This window comes from Oncorhynchus clarkii, chromosome 13, assembly GCF_045791955.1.
Source record: "Oncorhynchus clarkii lewisi isolate Uvic-CL-2024 chromosome 13, UVic_Ocla_1.0, whole genome shotgun sequence".
Taxonomy (NCBI): domain Eukaryota; kingdom Metazoa; phylum Chordata; class Actinopteri; order Salmoniformes; family Salmonidae; genus Oncorhynchus; species Oncorhynchus clarkii.
The window spans coordinates 6,833,154-6,848,988 of record NC_092159.1 but is presented as its reverse complement, the minus strand read 5'-3'; the positions used below and the strand labels follow the sequence as shown (position 1 = coordinate 6,848,988).

Below are 15,835 nucleotides of genomic sequence, written 5' to 3'. Positions count from 1 at the left end.
GTATATTATTGAGTACATTGTGGGGTATGTTGCTGAGTACATTATGGGGTAAGTTGTTGAGTGCATTATGGGGTAAGTTGTTGAGTGCATTATGGGGTAAGTTGTTGAGTGCATTATGGGGTATATTATTGAGTACATTATGGGGTACTTTATTGAGTACATTATTGGGTATGTTGTTGAGTGCATTATGAGGTATGTCATTGAATGCATTATGGTTATTGAGTACATTATGGGATATGTTATTGAGTACATTATGGGGTATATTATGGGGTATATTATTGAGTACATTATGGGGTATGTTGCTGAGTGCATTATGGGGTAAGTTGTTGAGTGCATTATAGGGTATGTTGTTGAGTGCATTATGGGGTAAGTTGTTGAGTGCATTATGGGGTAAGTTGTTGAGTGCATTATGGAGTATGTTGTTGAGTACATTATGGGGTATGTTGTTGAGTGCATTATGGGGTATGTTGTTGAGTGCATTATGGGGTATGTTACTGAGTGCATTATGGGGTATGTTGTTGAGTACCTTATCGGGTACGTTGTTGAGTGCATTATGGGGTATGTTGTTGAGTACATTATGGGGTATGTTGTTGAGTGCATTATGGGGTATGTTGTTGAGTGCGTTATGGGGTGTTGTTGTTGAGTGCGTTATGGGGTATGTTGTTGAGTGCATTATGGGTCTGTTATTGAGTAGATCATTTGAATATCTTACTACATGCCCTAAAAAACGTCTTTGGAATTATTTCTCAAAAAATTAAATGATATTTTTGAAAAGCATCATCTTTTGTGAAATGGCTTGTGGGACTGGGACGGACAGACACACACACACACACACACACACACACACACACACACACACACACACACACACACACACACACACAGTGTCTGACTCCTGTCTCTGTCTGCAGCTCATGGGTTTCCTGATTCAGAACACTCAGATTGCTGTGGAGATCGACAACGCCAAGCTGACTGCTGACGACTTCAGAGTCAAGTAGGATGGATGGATGAGCGATTGGATGGATGGATGAATAGTTTATTGTCCTTGGCAACATTCTGAGTAGATTGTCATGCAAACTTGATTGAATTATTTTCTTCATTAAGGTGTCTCAGTGATACGTAGTGGACATATCCTGAACAGTGAAACAGGTTTTATGTCCTGGAGGAGAATGGTTCTTTATGCACCACTCTCACACAGTTGTTACCTATATAATTAATCAACAATATATACACAACAATATGTACACTATGTCTCATTTAAATAGATACCAGTTGTTACCTATATAATTAATCAACAATATATACTCAGCAATATGTACACTATGTCTCAATGAAGTAGATACCAGTTGTTACCTATATAATTAATCAACAATTTATACACAGCAATATGTACACTATGTCTCAATGAAGTAGTTACCTATAAAACCAGGTGTACCCTATATAATCAATCAACAATATATACACTGTCTCAATGAAGTAGATACCAGTTGTTACCTATATAATGAATCAACAATATATACACAGCAATATGTACACTATGTCTCAATGAAGTAGGTACCAGTTGTTACCTATATAATTAATCAACAATATATACACAGCAATATGTACACTATGTCTCAATTAAGTAGATACCAGTTGTTACCTATATAATTAATCAACAATTTATACACAGCAATATGTACACTATGTCTCAATTAAGTAGTTACCAGTTGTTACCTATATAATTAATCAACAATATATACACAGCAATATGTACACTTATGTCTCAATTAAGTAGATACCAGTTGTTACCTATATAATTAATCAACAATATATACACAGCAATATGTACACTATGTCTCAATGAAGTAGATACCAGTTGTTACCTATATAATTAATCAACAATTTATACACAGCAATATGTACACTATGTCTCAATGAAGTAGGTACCAGTTGTTACCTATATAATTAATCAACAATATATACACAGCAATATGTACACTATGTCTCAATGAAGTAGATACCAGTTGTTACCTATATAATTAATCAACAATATATACACAGCAATATGTACACTATGTCTCAATGAAGTAGATACCAGTTGTTACCTATATAATTAATCAACAATTTATACACAGCAATATGTACACTATGTCTCAATGAAGTAGGTTCCGGTAAAGAAAATAATTCAATCAGTTGTAGCCTATAGTCCAAACAACACTATTCATTACTTAATCCTCATCTTCTCCTACAGACCAAGTCTATTGGACAATTAGTCGTCAGGAAATGGCAAGGACGTGAGTTAGAAGACACAGCTGTTAGCTTGGTACCAGTCTGTCTGTGCTAACATTCCACTCCGTGTCACATTCCAAACAGGGAGTGGCAAGGAGTGGAACGACAGCACTGACAGACAGGTGCCCAGGCTAACAGCTTTGGTTCGGGAGATGAAATGCTCACCGTTATCATAGGCTTCTTCTATAGGGTCTTTGCTTGTAGTTGTAACCCCACTGATTTTCTTCATTATCTATCACTCTCAGACAAAACATACATTTCTTACAACAAAACCATGGCAGTTATCGAGTTCACCTGACCCGGTGTTGAAATAATAGAACTACAATGATTCTGTTTCTATGGTTGAAATGCTCACTGTGTGTAGCGTGTAGGCTATGAACTAGTCGTATTGGGCCTTATCTTGCAGTTAATCAATCACAGTCCTTTCTTAATAAACAACCTCCTAAGGATCCGCCCCTTTTTTCAATTCTCGCCTAAAATGACATACCCAAATCTAGCTGCCGGTAGCTCAGGCCCTGAAGCAAGGATATGCATATTCTTGATAACATTTGAAAGGAAACACTTTGAAGTTTGTGGAAATGTTAAATTAATGTAGGAGAATATAACTCATTAGATCTGGTCAAAGATAATACAAAGAAAAAAACAGGCGTTGTTTGTATTTGTTTTGTAGCATCATCTTTTAAATGCAAGAGAAAGGCCATAATGTATTATTCCAGCCCAGGCGCAATTTAGATTTTGGCCAGTAGATGGCAGCAGTGCGTGCACAATGGTTTAGACTGAACCATTGCATATCTGTTCAAAATGTTGTATCAAGACTGCCCAAATGTGCCTAATTGGTTTATTAACACATTTTCAAGTTCATAACTGTGCACTCTCCTCAAACAATAGCATGGTATTCTTTCACTGCAATAGCTACTGTAAATTGGACAGTGCAGTTAGATTAACAAGAATGTAAGCTTTCTACCCATATCAGATATGTCTATGTCCTGGGATATGTTTTTGTTACTTACAACCTCATGCTAATCACATTAGCCTATGTTAACTCAATCGTCCCTCGGGGGACCCATCGATCCTGTAGAGTTAAAGCCCTTTTTGCATCAGCAGGTGTCACAAAACGGGCTTGACAGATACCCAGCCTAAAACCCCAAAGAGCTAACGGATCTGTCACTCATCTCTCTGGGCCTGTTAATGTGGTGTCATCTCTGTTCATTGTATTTCTGCCAGGTGGGAGAATGAGCTGTCTTTGCGCCAGTGTGTGGAGGGGGACATCGGAGGTCTGAGGAACCTGCAGCGGGAGTTTGAGATGAACATCACAGCCACGATGCAGGACCTGCAGGGGTACGAGAACGAACGGGTCTCCATGGCGAAGAGCCATGAAGAGGTGAGGGCACGCCTGTCTCTCGCTCTCTCCCGCTGTGTTTCTCTCGGTCTCTCTCACCCTCTGACCCCTAAAAATGTGACCTCTCTAGGAGCTGTTGTCCATGCGTGGGGGGATGACGGGCCAGGTGAACGTGGATGTCCAGGCTACTAAGAGCCAGGACCTGTCTCTGATGCTGGCTGAAGTCAGGTCGGAGTACGAGGCGGCCGTGGAGAAAAACCGCAGACAGGCCGAGGCCTGGTACATGAAACAGGTCTGTTACCACGCCAACGCAGGCACTACCACAGGCCAACATTAAAATATGTATCAGAGGTGCTGAGTGTGTGTGTGTGTGACATGTCTCTCTCTCTGTGTGTGTGTGACATGTCTCTCTCTCTGTGTGTGTGACTTGTGTCTCTCTCTGTGTGTGTCAGGTGGAGATGAAGCAGGCAGAGTCGGCGGTGGTGATGGAGACGACCACGACGACCACGTCGGAGATGACAGAGTTACGGAACCGCTACCAGACCCTACAGATGGAATACCAGGGACTACGTATGGGGGTGGGTCACACACACACACACACACACACACACACTAGAGAAACCCTACAGATGGAATACCAAGGACTATGTATGGGGTGGGGTGGGTACCATGCCCACTCACTCACTATACTCCCCAAATGTCCCCATTTCTAATCCTTGTCATGTGTCTTCTGTGTGTGTGTGCGCCTGTGTGTGTGTTACCTTCGTGTCTCTCTCTCTGTGTTTGTCCCCCACCCGGCCCTCCTCCAGATGGCGAACCTAGAGGCCAGGCTGTTGGAGGTTCAGTCCCAGTTCCAGCAACGTCTGTCTGGGTATAGTGGCAAGGTGATGGGCCTGGAGGGAGAACTGACCTCCATAAGGGCCAGCACCACTGAGCAGAGCCAGGACTACCAGGTACAGTCACCATACCTCTATACGGAATCACTCACAAACACTGATTAGGGATTCAATCCAAGGTGTGTTACAGAGCAGCGTTACAGAGCAGCGTTACAGAGGAGCGTTACAGAGGAGCGTTAGAGAGGAGCGTTACAGAGGAGCGTTACAGAGGAGCGTTACAGAGGAGCGTTAGAGAGGAGCGTTACAGAGGAGCGTTACAGAGGAGCGTTACAGAGGAGCGTTACAGAGGAGCGTTACAGAGGAGCGTTACAGAGGAGCGTTACAGAGGAGCGTTACAGAGGAGCCTTAGAGAGGAGCGTTAGAGAGGAGCGTTACAGAGGAGCCTTAGAGAGGAGCGTTACAGAGGAGCCTTAGAGAGGAGCGTTACAGAGCAGCGTTACAGAGGAGCGTTACAGAGGAGCGTTAGAGAGGAGCGTTACAGAGGAGCGTTACAGAGGAGCGATACAGAGGAGCGTTACAGAGGAGCGTTACAGAGGAGCGTTACAGAGGAGCGTTACAGAGGAGCGTTACAGAGGAGCGTTACAGAGCAGCGTTACAGAGGAGCGTTACAGAGGAGCGTTACAGAGGAGCGTTACAGAGGAGCCTTAGAGAGGAGCGTTAGAGAGGAGCGTTACAGAGGAGCCTTAGAGAGGAGCGTTACAGAGGAGCCTTAGAGAGGAGCGTTACAGAGGAGCCTTAGAGAGGAGCGTTACAGAGGAGCGTTAGAGAGGAGCGTTACAGAGGAGCGTTACAGAGGAGCCTTAGAGAGGAGCGTTACAGAGGAGCCTTAGAGAGGAGCGTTACAGAGGAGCCTTAGAGAGGAGCGTTAGAGAGGAGCGTTACAGAGGAGCCTTAGAGAGGAGCGTTACAGAGGAGCGTTAGAGAGGAGCGTTACAGAGGAGCGTTAGAGAGGAGCGTTACAGAGGAGCGTTAGAGAGGAGCGTTACAGAGGAGCGTTAGAGAGGAGCGTTACAGAGGAGCGTTAGAGAGGAGCGTTACAGAGGAGCGTTACAGAGGAGCCTTAGAGAGGAGCGTTACAGAGGAGCCTTAGAGAGGAGCGTTACAGAGGAGCGTTAGAGAGGAGCGTTACAGAGGAGCGTTACAGAGGAGCCTTAGAGAGGAGCGTTACAGAGGAGCCTTAGAGAGGAGCGTTACAGAGGAGCGTTAGAGAGGAGCGTTACAGAGGAGCGTTACAGAGGAGCCTTAGAGAGGAGCGTTACAGAGGAGCGTTACAGAGGCGCGTTACAGAGGAGCCTTAGAGAGGAGCGTTACAGAGGAGCGTTACAGAGGAGCCTTAGAGAGGAGCGTTACAGAGGAGCCTTAGAGAGGAGCGTTACAGAGGAGCCTTAGAGAGGAGCGTTAGAGAGGAGCGTTACAGAGGAGCCTTAGAGAGGAGCGTTACAGAGGAGCCTTAGAGAGGAGCGTTACAGAGGAGCGTTAGAGAGGAGCGTTAGAGAGGAGCGTTACAGAGGAGCGTTACAGAGGAGCGTTACAGAGGAGCGTTACAGAGGAGCCTTAGAGAGGAGCGTTACAGAGGAGCCTTAGAGAGGAGCGTTAGAGAGGAGCGTTACAGTGGAGCCTTAGAGAGGAGCCTTAGAGAGGAGCGTTACAGAGGAGCGTTACAGAGGAGCGTTACAGAGGAGCGTTACAGAGGAGCGTTAGAGAGGAGCGTTAGAGAGGAGCGTTAGAGAGGAGCGTTACAGAGGAGCGTTACAGAGGAGCGTTAGAGAGGAGCGTTACAGAGGAGCGTTACAGAGGAGCGTTACAGAGGAGCGTTACAGAGGAGCGTTACAGAGGAGCGTTACAGAGCAGCGTTACAGAGGAGCCTTAGAGAGGAGCGTTAGAGAGGAGCGTTACAGAGGAGCGTTACAGAGGAGCGTTAGAGAGGAGCGTTACAGAGGAGCGTTAGAGAGGAGCGTTACAGAGCAGCGTTACAGAGGAGCCTTAGAGAGGAGCGTTAGAGAGGAGCGTTACAGAGGAGCCTTAGAGAGGAGCCTTAGAGAGGAGCGTTACAGAGGAGCGTTAGAGAGGAGCGTTACAGAGGAGCGTTACAGAGGAGCCTTAGAGAGGAGCGTTACAGAGGAGCGTTACAGAGGAGCCTTAGAGAGGAGCGTTACAGAGGAGCGTTACAGAGGAGCGTTACAGAGGAGCGTTACAGAGGAGCGTTAGAGAGGAGCGTTAGAGAGGAGCGTTACAGAGGAGCCTTAGAGAGGAGCGTTACAGAGGAGCGTTACAGAGCAGCGTTACAGAGCAGCGTTACAGAGGAGCGTTACAGAGGAGCGTTACAGAGGAGCGTTACAGAGCAGCTAACAATACGTAATTTCTCCAGCATGGATATCGCATTCATGGTAAGCGCTGTGAATGCCGGCTCAATCATAAATTACCTCTCCACTTCTCTCCCTCTCTCCCACTCCCCTCTCTCTCTATCACCCTCTCCCTCCCGTCTCTCTATACCACCCTCTCCCTCCTCTCTCTCTACCCCCTCTCTCTTTACCACCCTCTCCCCCCCCCCTCTCTCTACCACCCTCTCCCCCCCTCTCTCTACCACCCTCTCCCCCCTCTCTCTACCACCCTCTCTCCCTCCTCTCTCTCTACCCCCTCTCTCTTTACCACCCTCTCCCCCCCTCTCTCTACCACTCTCTCTCCCTCCTCTCGCTCTACCCCCTCTCTCTTTACCACCCTCTCTACCTACTCTCCCCCTCTGTCTTTCTCTTTCTCTCTCTCTACCTCCCCCTCTCTCGCTCTCTACCTCCCCCTCTCTCGCTCGCTCTCCCAGATCCTTCTGAACATCAAGAGTCGTCTAGAGATGGAGATCCAGCAGTATAAGCATCTGCTGGAGGGAGCCGGCCTGGGAGGGGGCATGGTCCCTGGAGGGGCTGACCTGGGAGGGGGCATGGTGGTCTCTGGAGGGGCCGGGAGGTCGGCAGGTAAAACTTGTTAGTTAGGATATCTCTCAGCCCATGCATGAAAGGCTGATCTTTCAAGAGTCTGTAAAATATAAAAATACACAAAGAAAACATTTGAAGTTCAAAGTTATCAAGTATTGAGTCCTACAGTATGAGTCATAAAACCCAGAAATGGTTCCAATCGTTTTTTTCACAATTCATTTTTCCATCTGGGATTTTGGAACTACTTTTATTCAAGGTCTGTGTCTGGTGTAGGCTTACACTGGTGTGACGTGTTGATAACCTGGTCTGTGTCTGGTGTAGGCTTACACTGGTGTGATGTGTTGATAACCTGGTCTGTGTCTGGTGTAGGCTTACACTGGTGTGATGTGTTGATAACCTGGTCTGTGTCTGGTGTAGGCTTACACTGGTGTGACGTGGTGATAACCTGGTCTGTGTCTGGTGTAGGCTTACACTGGTGTGACTTGTTGATAACCTGGTCTGTGTCTGGTGTAGGCTTACACTGGTGTGATGTGTTGATAACCTGGTCTGTGTCTGGTGTAGGCTTACACTGGTGTGATGTGTTGATAACCTGGTCTGTGTCTGGTGTAGGCTTACACTGGTGTGATGTGTTGATAACCTGGTCTGTGTCTGGTGTAGGCTTACACTGGTGTGATGTGTTGATAACCTGGTCTGTGTCTGGTGTAGGCTTACACTGGTGTGACGTGTTGATAACCTGGTCTGTGTCTGGTGTAGGCTTACACTGGTGTGACGTGTTGATAACCTGGTCTGTGTCTGGTGTAGGCTTACACTGGTGTGACTTGTTGATAACCTGGTCTGTGTCTGGTGTAGGCTTACACTGGTGTGACATGGTGATAACCTGGTCTGTGTCTGGTGTAGGCTTACACTGGTGTGACTTGTTGATAACCTGGTCTGTGTCTGGTGTAGGCTTACACTGGTGTGACTTGTTGATAACCTGGTCTGTGTCTGGTGTAGGCTTACACTGGTGTGACGTGTTGATAACCTGGTCTGTGTCTGGTGTAGGCTTACACTGGTGTGACGTGTTGATAACCTGGTCTGTGTCTGGTGTAGGCTTACACTGGTGTGACTTGTTGATAACCTGGTCTGTGTCTGGTGTAGGCTTACACTGGTGTGACTTGTTGATAACCTGGTCTGTGTCTGGTGTAGGCTTACACTGGTGTGACATGGTGATAACCTGGTCTGTGTCTGGTGTAGGCTTACACTGGTGTGACTTGTTGATAACCTGGTCTGTGTCTGGTGTAGGCTTACACTGGTGTGACTTGTTGATAACCTGGTCTGTGTCTGGTGTAGGCTTACACTGGTGTGACGAGGTGATAACCTGGTCTGTGTCTGGTGTAGGCTTACACTGGTGTGACTTGTTGATAACCTGGTCTGTGTCTGGTGTAGGCTTACACTGGTGTGACATGGTGATAACCTGGTCTGTGTCTGGTGTAGGCTTACACTGGTGTGACTTGTTGATAACCTGGTCTGTGTCTGGTGTAGGCTTACACTGGTGTGACTTGTTGATAACCTGGTCTGTGTCTGGTGTAGGCTTACACTGGTGTGACATGGTGATAACCTGGTCTGTGTCTGGTGTAGGCTTACACTGGTGTGATGTGTTGATAACCGCGCAAATCTCTCCCGCCGGACAAGGTAACGTTTGTCAACAATTAGCATGTCCATTTTTTTGGAGGAAATTTAGGTGGATATATTGGTAAAACTCACACTGTTCGAGAGAATTACACGGCTGTTAAAACATCACGCCAAGGTACAGTGCATTCAGAAAGTATTTAGACCCCTTGACTTTTTTCCAGATTTTGTTACGTTACAGCCTAATTCTTAAAATTGATTAAATAGTTTTTTCCCTCATCAATATACATACAATAACCCATAATGACATCACAATACCCCATAATGACATCACAATACCCCATAATGACATCACAATACCCCATAATGACATCACAATACCCCATAATGACAATTATTGTAGCAAAAATATATAAAATGGAAACATCACATTCACGTAAATATTCAGACCCTTTACTCAGTACTTTGTTGAAGCACCTTGGGCAGAGATTACAGCCTAGAGTCTTCTTGGATATGATGCTACAAGCTTGGCACACCTGTATTTGGGGAGTTTATTGGCTGTGTGCTAAGTGTCGTTGCTTAGGGTACTGAGCGCTCTGGAGCAGGTTTTCATCAAGGGTCTCTCTGTACTTTGCTCCGTTCATCTTTCCCTCGATCCTGACTAGTCTCCCAGTCCCGGTCGCTGAAAAACATCCCCACAGCATGATGCTGCCACCACCATGCTTCACCGTAGGGATAGTGCCAGGTTTCCTCCAGACGTGACACTTGGCATTCAGGCCAAAGAGTTCAATTTTGGTTTCATCCGACCAGAGAATGTTCTGAGAGTCCTTTAGTTGCCTCTTGGAAAAATCCAAGCGGGCTGTCATGTGACTTTTACTAAGGAGTGGCTTCTGTCTGGCCACTCTATCATAAAGGCCTGATTGGTGTAGTGCTGCAGAGATGGTTGTCCTTCTGGAAGGTTTTCCACAGAGGAACTCTGGAGCTCTGTCAGATTGACGATCAGGTTCTTGGTCACCTCCACCTCCAAGGCCCTTCTCCCCCGATTGCTCAGTTTGGCAGGGCGACCAGCTCTAGGAAGAGTCTTGGTGGTTCCAAACTTCTTCCATTTAAGAATGATGGAGGCCACTGTGTTCTTGGGGACCTTCAATGCTGCTGAAATGTTTTGGTACCCTTCCCCAGATCTGTGCCCCAACACAATCCTGTCTCGGAGCTCTACAGACAATTCCTTTGACCTCATGGCATGGTGTTTGCTCTGACATGCACTGTCGACTGTGGGACCTTATATAGACAGGTGTGTGCCTTTCCCAATCATGTCCAATCAATTGAATTTACCACAGGTGGACTCCAGTCAAGTTGTTGTCTCAAGGATGATCAATGCAAACAGGATGCACCTGAACTCAATTTTGAGTCTCATAGCAAAGGGTCTGAATACTCATGTTAATAAGGTATTTCTGTTTTTAAATGTTTAATACATTTGCACAGTTGTTGCTTTGTCATTATGGGGTATTGGGGGTAGATTGAGGAAAAACATTTATTTAATCCATTTTAGAACTAGGCTGTAACGTGACAAAGCGTGGCAAAAAGGAAGGGGTCTGAATACTTTCCGAATGCCCAGTAAACCTACACCAAATACACGCTTCGTTTGAAATGTTTGTGCAATTCACGACGTGAAACATTAATGGCATGAAAAATCATTGGAACCAGTTCTGTTGTTTTTATGGGTAATATGACTCTACTGGGGAGGACTATTGTTTTATATGTAGATGTGTTTATGGGTAATATGACTCTACTGGGGAGGACTATTGTTTTATATGTAGATGTGTTTATGGGTAATATGACTCTACTGGGGTGGACTATTGTTTTATATGTAGATGTGTTTATGGGTAATATGACTCTACTGGGGTGGACTATTGTTTTATATGTAGATGTGTTTATGGGTAATATGACTCTACTGGGGAGGACTATTGTTTTATATGTAGATGTGTTTATGGGTAATATGACTCTACTGGGGAGGACTATTGTTTTATATGTAGATGTGTTTATGGGTAATTTGACTCTACTGGGGAGGACTATTGTTTTATATGTAGATGTGTTTATGGGTAATATGACCCTACTGGGGTGGACTATTGTTTTATATGTAGATGTGTTTATGGGTAATATGACTCTACTGGGGAGGACTATTGTTTTATATGTAGATGTGTTTATGGGTAATATGACTCTACTGGGGAGGACTATTGTTATATATGTAGATGTGTTTATGGGTAATATGACTGATCTACTGGGGAGGACTATTGTTTTATATGTAGATGTGTTTATGGGTAATATGACTCTACTGGGGAGGACTATTGTTTTATATGTAGATGTGTTTATGGGTAATATGACTCTACTGGGGAGGACTATTGTTTTATATGTAGATGTGTTTATGGGTAATATGACTCTACTGGGGAGGACTATTGTTTTATATGTAGATGTGTTTATGGGTAATATGACTCTACTGGGGAGGACTATTGTTTTATATGTAGATGTGTTTATGGGTAATATGACTCTACTGGGGAGGACTATTGTTTTATATGTAGATGTGTTTATGGGTAATATGACTCTACTGGGGAGGACTATTGTTTTATATGTAGATGTGTTTATGGGTAATATGACTGATCTACTGGGGAGGACTATTGTTTTATATGTAGATGTGTTTATGGGTAATATGACTCTACTGGGGTGGACTATTGTTTTATATGTAGGTGTGTTTATGGGTAATATGACTCTACTGGGGAGGACTATTGTTTTATATGTAGATGTGTTTATGGGTAATATGACTCTACTGGGGAGGACTATTGTTTTATATGTAGATGTGTTTATGGGTAATATGACTCTACTGGGGAGGACTATTGTTTTATATGTAGATGTGTTTATGGGTAATATGACTCTACTGGGGAGGACTATTGTTTTATATGTAGATGTGTTTATGGGTAATATGACTCTACTGGGGTGGACTATTGTTTTATATGTAGATGTGTTTATGGGTAATATGACTCTACTGGGGAGGACTATTGTTTTATATGTAGATGTGTTTATGGGTAATATGACTCTACTGGGGTGGACTATTGTTTTATATGTAGATGTGTTTATGGGTAATATGACTCTACTGGGGGGGACTATTGTTTTATATGTAGATGTGTTTATGAGTAATATGACTCTACTGGGGAGGACTATTGTTTTATATGTAGATGTGTTTATGGGTAATATGACTCTACTGGGGAGGACTATTGTTTTATATGTAGATGTGTTTATGGGTAATATGACTCTACTGGGGTGGACTATTGTTTTATATGTAGATGTGTTTATGGGTAATATGACTCTACTGGGGGGGACTATTGTTTTATATGTAGATGTGTTTATGAGTAATATGACTCTACTGGGGAGGACTATTGTTTTATATGTAGATGTGTTTATGGGTAATATGACTCTACTGGGGAGGACTATTGTTTTATATGTAGATGTGTTTATGGGTAATATGACTCTACTGGGGTGGACTATTGTTTTATATGTAGATGTGTTTATGGGTAATATGACTCTACTGGGGAGGACTATTGTTTTATATGTAGATGTGTTTATGGGTAATATGACTCTACTGGGGTGGACTATTGTTTTATATGTAGATGTGTTTATGGGTAATATGACTCTACTGGGGTGGACTATTGTTTTATATGTAGATGTGTTTATGGGTAATATGACTCTACTGGGGTGGACTATTGTTTTATATGTAGATGTGTTTATGGGTAATATGACTCTACTGGGGAGGACTATTGTTTTATATGTAGATGTGTTTATGGGTAATATGACTCTACTGGGGAGGACTATTGTTTTATATGTAGATGTGTTTATGGGTAATATGACTCTACTGGGGTGGACTATTGTTTTATATGTAGATGTGTTTATGGGTAATATGACTGATCCACTGGGGAGGACTATTGTTTTATATGTAGGTGTGTTTATGGGTAATATGACTCTACTGGGGAGGACTATTGTTTTATATGTAGATGTGTTTATGGGTAATATGACTCTACTGGGGTGGACTATTGTTTTATATGTAGATGTGTTTATGGGTAATATGACTCTACTGGGGTGGACTATTGTTTTATATGTAGGTGTGTTTATGGGTAATATGACTCTACTGGGGAGGACTATTGTTTTATATGTAGATGTGTTTATGGGTAATATGACTGATCCACTGGGGAGGACTATTGTTTTATATGTAGATGTGTTTATGGGTAATATGACCCTACTGGGGAGGACTATTGTTTTATATGTAGATGTGTTTATGGGTAATATGACTCTACTGGGGAGGACTATTGTTTTATATGTAGATGTGTTTATGGGTAATATGACTGATCTACTGGGGTGGACTATTGTTTTATATGTAGATGTGTTTATGGGTAATATGACTCTACTGGGGAGGACTATTGTTTTATATGTAGATGTGTTTATGGGTAATATGACTCTACTGGGGAGGACTATTGTTTTATATGTAGATGTGTTTATGGGTAATATGACTCTACTGGGGAGGACTATTGTTTTATATGTAGATGTGTTTATGGGTAATATGACTCTACTGGGGAGGACTATTGTTTTATATGTAGATGTGTTTATGGGTAATATGACTCTACTGGGGTGGACTATTGTTTTATATGTAGATGTGTTTATGGGTAATATGACTCTACTGGGGAGGACTATTGTTTTATATGTAGATGTGTTTATGGGTAATATGACTCTACTGGGGTGGACTATTGTTTTATATGTAGATGTGTTTATGGGTAATATGACTCTACTGGGGAGGACTATTGTTTTATATGTAGATGTGTTTATGGGTAATATGACTGATCCACTGGGGAGGACTATTGTTTTATATGTAGATGTGTTTATGGGTAATATGACTCTACTGGGGTGGACTATTGTTTTATATGTAGATGTGTTTATGGGTAATATGACTCTACTGGGGTGGACTATTGTTTTATATGTAGATGTGTTTATGGGTAATATGACTCTACTGGGGAGGACTATTGTTTTATATGTAGATGTGTTTATGGGTAATATGACTCTACTGGGGAGGACTATTGTTTTATATGTAGATGTGTTTATGGGTAATATGACTCTACTGGGGTGGACTATTGTTTTATATGTAGATGTGTTTATGGGTAATATGACTCTACTGGGGAGGACTATTGTTTTATATGTAGATGTGTTTATGGGTAATATGACTGATCTACTGGGGAGGACTATTGTTTTATATGTAGATGTGTTTATGGGTAATATGACTCTACTGGGGAGGACTATTGTTTTATATGTAGATGTGTTTATGGGTAATATGACTCTACTGGGGTGGACTATTGTTTTATATGTAGATGTGTTTATGGGTAATATGACTGATCTACTGGGGAGGACTATTGTTTTATATGTAGATGTGTTTATGGGTAATATGACTCTACTGGGGAGGACTATTGTTTTATATGTAGATGTGTTTATGGGTAATATGACTCTACTGGGGTGGACTATTGTTTTATATGTAGATGTGTTTATGGGTAATATGACTCTACTGGGGTGGACTATTGTTTTATATGTAGATGTGTTTATGGGTAATATGACTCTACTGGGGAGGACTATTGTTTTATATGTAGATGTGTTTATGGGTAATATGACTCTACTGGGGAGGACTATTGTTTTATATGTAGATGTGTTTATGGGTAATATGACTCTACTGGGGTGGACTATTGTTTTATATGTAGATGTGTTTATGGGTAATATGACTCTACTGGGGAGGACTATTGTTTTATATGTAGATGTGTTTATGGGTAATATGACTCTACTGGGGTGGACTATTGTTTTATATGTAGATGTGTTTATGGGTAATATGACTCTACTGGGGTGGACTATTGTTTTATATGTAGATGTGTTTATGGGTAATATGACTCTACTGGGGTGGACTATTGTTTTATATGTAGATGTGTTTATGGGTAATATGACTCTACTGGGGAGGACTATTGTTTTATATGTAGATGTGTTTATGGGTAATATGACTCTACTGGGGAGGACTATTGTTTTATATGTAGATGTGTTTATGGGTAATATGACTCTACTGGGGTGGACTATTGTTTTATATGTAGATGTGTTTATGGGTAATATGACTCTACTGGGGAGGACTATTGTTTTATATGTAGATGTGTTTATGGGTAATATGACTCTACTGGGGAGGACTATTGTTTTATATGTAGATGTGTTTATGGGTAATATGACTCTACTGGGGTGGACTATTGTTTTATATGTAGATGTGTTTATGGGTAATATGACTCTACTGGGGAGGACTATTGTTTTATATGTAGATGTGTTTATGGGTAATATGACTCTACTGGGGAGGACTATTGTTTTATATGTAGATGTGTTTATGGGTAATATGACTCCACTGGGGAGGACTATTGTTTTATATGTAGATGTGTTTATGGGTAATATGACTCTACTGGGGAGGACTATTGTTTTATATGTAGATGTGTTTATGGGTAATATGACTGATCTACTGGGGAGGACTATTGTTTTATATGTAGATGTGTTTATGGGTAATATGACTCTACTGGGGTGGACTATTGTTTTATATGTAGATGTGTTTATGGGTAATATGACTCTACTGGGGAGGACTATTGTTTTATATGTAGATGTGTTTATGGGTAATATGACTGATCCACTGGGGAGGACTATTGTTTTATATGTAGATGTGTTTATGGGTAATATGACTCTACTGGGGT

The 15,835-nt window shown here is 42.6% G+C and overlaps 1 protein-coding gene across 1 annotated transcript in view; it reads left to right on the top strand.

Moving 5' to 3' along the window:
• LOC139424211 (keratin, type I cytoskeletal 9-like) overlaps positions 1–15,835 on the top strand; it is a 31,198-nt gene that overhangs the window by 2,274 nt on the left and 13,089 nt on the right. The window contains exons 2-7 of the mRNA XM_071175889.1: positions 912–994; positions 3,496–3,652; positions 3,741–3,902; positions 4,063–4,188; positions 4,420–4,563; positions 7,322–7,472. Of these exons, the coding sequence (XP_071031990.1) occupies positions 912–994; positions 3,496–3,652; positions 3,741–3,902; positions 4,063–4,188; positions 4,420–4,563; positions 7,322–7,472 (823 nt within the window). The remainder of the gene's footprint in view (positions 1–911; positions 995–3,495; positions 3,653–3,740; positions 3,903–4,062; positions 4,189–4,419; positions 4,564–7,321; positions 7,473–15,835) is intronic.